The 5,434-nt window shown below is 46.5% G+C and overlaps 1 protein-coding gene across 1 annotated transcript; it reads left to right on the top strand.

Annotated features, from left to right (window-relative positions):
- Nucleotides 1-3,588: 3,588 nt before the first annotated feature.
- LOC311057365 (mitochondrial import inner membrane translocase subunit TIM44-like) lies at nucleotides 3,589-4,908 on the top strand (the record flags this gene model as incomplete). Its single annotated transcript, XM_084074319.1, has 1 exon — nucleotides 3,589-4,908. The coding sequence occupies one exon, from the start codon at nucleotides 3,589-3,591 to the stop codon at nucleotides 4,906-4,908; it is 1,320 nt and encodes a 439-aa protein (XP_083930445.1).
- Nucleotides 4,909-5,434: the final 526 nt, after the last annotated feature.

The following is a 5,434-nucleotide window of genomic DNA, read 5'->3' on the forward strand; positions in this document are numbered from 1 at the left end:
AGGGAGGGGGGGAAACGGAATAGATTGAAGAGACAGAGAGAGAGACATGGAAACGGAATAGATTGAAGAGAGAGAGAGAGAGCCATGGAAACGGAATAGATTGAGTCATGTTTTTTGCAATTCAACTTAAATGAGTGTGCATCAAGTGAGGCTTGAACCAGCAACCTTGCGGTCGTGAGGCACTCTTAGGTAGCTGCAACACTACCTATAGTGCTATAGCTTTGTCCAGGCTGATGTTGTCTGTTGAGGATGACAAACGCTTGCCTTCTGTCATGACCCAAGCCCCTGTTTCACTAACACTAAGATCACTCGTTCACAAACCATTTACCAATGAAGAAATTGTACATCTCCTCAGAAGCAAAACTAGTGAAAGTAGCCGATCTACAAGCTCACAAACCATTAAAAGTTGTCAGATTGTACATCGGCTATTTTCACAATGAAGTATGTTATACATTGAAAAAACATACTCTCATTGCTATCTGAAAAGTTGTGAGATTGTAGATCAGCTGTACGTAAAAAACACTCAATTAAGTATTTCATGTTATCTTTAACAATTGCAGATGTATTCATTGATAGTCATGTTGTGTGAAATGCAACTTAGATGAAGTCTGCACCAAGTGAGGCTTGAACTGGTGACCTTCAGGTTGTGGGGCACACATTTGAGCGAGAAGCCACCAACAGACAAGAACCTGTGAAAGGAGATCACACAGATGATACAGTTTCATGCAAATAGCTGAAAAATCCTGGTTTTAAGTGTTTTTCAAACTGCTCAAGATTGCGGACAATCTAAGGGCGGTGCTTACTGGTCAACGTGATAGATGTGTTCCTCATTAGTCAAGGCACATGTGTAAGCAGGTCTAATGGCTGTCGGCCAAACGAGGCATGACTTTTGCCTGTTTAAAGTTTGCATTTTCCAAAAATTGCTATAGCGCCCCCGTTTGACCAATTGGAGTAAGATTGGTTTCAGTGATATTTGGAATGGCCCTTTACATTTCTGCAAAGTTTCAAAGAATGGTAAGTCTGCATGTATGTGTTAGGGGCAGATGAATAATTGTCATAAAACTGCAATATTCATTGGCTCATTAAAGCTTCATTTTTTCACTTATGGAAAATATTTTGCAAACGTTTTTTGGCATAGGTCCAAAGTTCATGTGTAAAAAGTTTCGTGCAGATTACTCAAAAATCCCAGGAGGAGATAGGTTTTAACTGTTTTTCATATAATTCAAAATGGTGGGAGATCTAAAGGTCAGAGGTCAAAAGTCAGAGTATGAAAGTTGTTCAGCATGAGGAGACGCATGTGTGCATCGAAGTTTCATGGCTGTAGGTGAAACAGGGCATGAGTTGTACCTGTTCAAAGTTGGCATTTTTCAATTGAGTGCTATAGCGCCACCTTTTGACGAAAGATTGTGAGAATTATTTCTTGATCGTTTTTCATGACCATCTATCATATGGCCGAGTTTCATAAAAAGCGACTGCACGGTTCAGCCAGAACTGCCAAAAGTGGCAGAAGAAGAAACGGAATAATCAGAATAACAATACGGGTCCATGCTGGAAGCCTGGCCCCGTAAAAATAAAAAATATCAAGTGGTAAAGCTTCAGAAGTAGGGGAGTATAGTTATCGGGGGGGGGGCACAGCAAAAATCCCTAGCACGGATCCCACCACCCCGATGAGGAAAGGACAGCAATTTGCAGCGAGGAGGGCCCCACGCCCCTGCAGCCCCCCACCCCCACACAAGAGCAATGTCCACCGCTCATCCTACCCCTGGCCAAACTCCTGATTAAGCCTCAAAGAGGCTGATGGACAAAGGGCCTCTTCAGTCTGACCTTATACTCATCGTATACTCACAAGCTGTGTTCAGCTTTCTTCCGAAACAACACCCGCCTTCGTCCCACACTATCCCAAACTGCTCTAGAGACACTCATCCATGCTTTCATCACATCCAGAGTCGACTACTGCAATAGCCTCTTTTACGGTGCCACCTCCAAAGTTCTCAAGAATCTCCAATATGTGCAAAACTCCCAAGACTCCCAGTAAAACACAGAATAGATTTCAAAATACTCATCACCAACTACAAGGCCCTCAATAACTAGGCTCCTCGCTACCTCTCTGACCTCCTCCAACGCCACGCCCCCCCACCCCGCTCCCTCAGGTCTGGTGATGCCAACCTCCTGGACTCCCCCAAAAAAACTAACAAACGCACGGGGCTTTTTCAATTGCAGCCCCCACCCTTTGGAACCCACTCCCACCTCACATCAAAGCCGCCCCCACTCTTTCCGTGTTCAAAGCCTTTCAAAACCCACCATTTCAGACTTGCTTTCCCCATCTAACTCAAACCAAATCTCCCTTTCTGCTTCTTAGTCTTAGCTTGATGTTTTTGTTGCTCCTAATAAAGTTGTTTATTTAAATTTGCTTGAAAAGCGCTATATAAGTCTGATGTATTATTATTGTGGGATCGCTTTAGCTGTGTCCCCCCCCCCCCCCCCCTAGCCAAGCTAACATTGGTCAAGCTTCACGTGACACGTGACAATATGTTTAAAGGGTGTGCTTTGATTGGCTAGCGAGACGCATGACCAAATACATAGGTGACTCACTTCGAAACATTGTGGTGCATGTTTCGAGATGACATCAGTGCCATCAGCCAAGCTAACATTTAGTCAGGAGATATTAGCAGTCCCGCTGCTGGAGGAGACTTGTGCTCAGGAACAGTCAGGAACAGTACTTTCCAGTACAAACTGAGATCACAGCTGAGATCACACAATGCAAACTGAAGAAGCAGGAAATTATCGTCTGAAACCTCATGAAGAAGCAAAGGCGCAATGCCTTGAATCCCTAAATGACAAAAACAAAGACGAGCCACAAATGCTGACAACATGACACAGCTACATTCTCTGGAAGAAAAAGTACAAGAGTCTGTAAAGAACATCGAAAGGAAAAGAAGGCACATCAACGAGCAGAAGGCAACATCAACGAGCAGATTACACCAATAAGAAGAGATGCTACTCCCTCCACAGGCATTCCCAACATTCCCAACACAAGTCTGCTGGCGGAGACTTGTGCTCCGGGGAGCACATTTTCTAGTTATTATTATTATAAGTCAGTCTCTAAACAATTGTTTCCACTGGGTGGAAACAATTGTCAATTTCCACCTACTGGATGTTCAGGCCGGAAAGTCTAGTGGTCTAGTGGTCTCCATACATTGTTATGTTGCGTTTGAGATGCCCACCATCCACCGTCCACAATCCACCTACTGTACTGTCCACCCACAAGGTGATAGGATTAGGCCAATGTCTAATGTAGGCCAATGTCCACCAGGAACATGCGTTAACGCTTATCCTCTGGTTATGCAAAACCTGTTTTACCTGTTGTCAGCGTACCCGTCGTACCCACCTGACTGTCTGTGTCCCTTTTATGCCCATATATGGAGTTCCGTGTCAGCCATGCCCAAATATGGAGTCCAGGCCAGTCATGATGTCAGAGTGATGACATCAGCGTCGTCCGTTAGTACACAAATGGGATTTGCAGATTAATGGATATTCATGGACAGAAACAGGGAGAGAGAGACGCACTGAGTGCATCTGAGGAGCAAGATGACAGCCACCTTATATCGGTGCTACAAGCTGGTGGGCACACGTGTTTTTTGTGCGTCCGCTATCCGGCCTGTGGTGTCGTCATTCGGGAGAGTAGAAGGATACAGGATGCACCCCGCTGTACCTGGTCAGGTATGGTATTCTTCAGGCCGTGGACCTGGTCAGGTGTTGGATTCTTCAAGTAATAAAGGGTTCCTGGGGAAGTTTGTGGAGAGCCTCCGGCAGGAGTTCAGACAGAACCAGGAGATGAAGGAAAGCCTGAAGAAGTTCAGAGAGGAGGCCAGGCAGCTGGAAGAGTCTGAAGCTCTGCAAAAGGCCCGCAGGAAATACAAATCCATAGAAGCAGAGACAGTGAGGACGTCGGAGGTATTAAAGAACACTTTGGGCTCTCTGGCTGAGACTGTCAACGAGGGTCTGAAGGAGGTGGGTCGTACAGATCTGGGGAAGAAGATTGGAGAAGGACTGACGGAAGCTGCTAAACTGGGCCAAACCGCCCCTTTCAGAGCCATTTCACAGAGCGTGGAGAGCATGAAGAAGGACATGGGAGACGCCGGGCCCTACAGAGCACCTCCTCACCTGAGGAAGAGGAGCGAGTTCTCCTCCAAGGAAGCAGGCAGCAGCTCCAGGGTGTTTGAAGCCAACAGGGAGGCCATGGGCGTGGTCCCCCACAAAGACTCTAAGTGGTACCAACAGTGGAGGGACTTCAAGGACAACAACGTGGTGTTCAACAGGTTCTTTGAGGTGAAGATGAAGTACGACGAGAGTGACAACGCCCTGGTCAGAGCATCCAGGGCGGTGACAGACAGAGTCACTGACATGATAGCCGGCCTATTCTCCAGGACGGAAATGTCCGAGGTGCTGACCGAGATCGTGAAGTCGGATCCAGATTTTGACCAGGTCCGTTTCCTCAAACAGTGCGAGAAGAACATTATCCCCAACATACTGGAGGCCATGATCCGTGGAGAGCTGGACGTGCTTAAAGACTGGTGTTATGAGGCGATATACAGCCAGCTGGCTCACCCCATCCAGCAGGCCAGAAATTTGGGCTTACTGTTCCACTCCAAAGTCCTGGACATTGACAACATAGATTTGGCGATGGGGAAGATCATGGAGCAGGGTCCGGTGCTCATCATCACCTTCCAGGCTCAGGTGGTCAATGTGATCCGAAGCCCCCAAGGAGACGTGGTGGAGGGAGATCCGGAGAAGGTGCTGAGGATGATGCACGTGTGGGCGTTGTGTCGCGACCAGGAAGAGCTCAACCCTAACGCCGCCTGGAGACTCCTGGACATCTCAGCGTCCAGCACTGAACAGGTTATCTAGGATGGTGATTCTCAACCTTTTGAACTTCAAGACATCTTTGTCCCATCTTTGAGACACTGAAAAATATTGTCATTGTAACTCTGACAGTGTACAAGACTGACCCTTACAGGACCATTTGATTCCATTTGTACAATCTCAGAGTTACAGACCTATAGAGAGGCCAATGCATGCTTGTTGGGAACAATGCCCGTTGGGAATGCACATCCCTCCATATATGTGCATAATAGATCTCTATCTGTTTGTCTGTCTGCCTGTGTCCATTGTATCCCTGTATATAGAGGTCTACAATATGTGTCTGTCTGTGTCCCTTTTATCCCCATATATGGAGTTCCGTGTCAGCCATGCCCAAATATGGAGTCCAGGGCAATCTATTACGTTAGTACTATGACATCATATTGATGACATCATGGTTCTCCTTTGGGAATTTTGGAGAGAGCGCACTCGAGAACACACTAACATGCACAGATTTATGTCATTTATAAAAGGATATTGACATACCAAATTAGGGACGCCAGGGTTAAAAAGC

Source organism: Gymnoscopelus microlampas (genome assembly GCF_963454915.1).
Source record: "Gymnoscopelus microlampas genome assembly, chromosome: 12".
Lineage (NCBI taxonomy): Eukaryota > Metazoa > Chordata > Actinopteri > Myctophiformes > Myctophidae > Gymnoscopelus > Gymnoscopelus microlampas.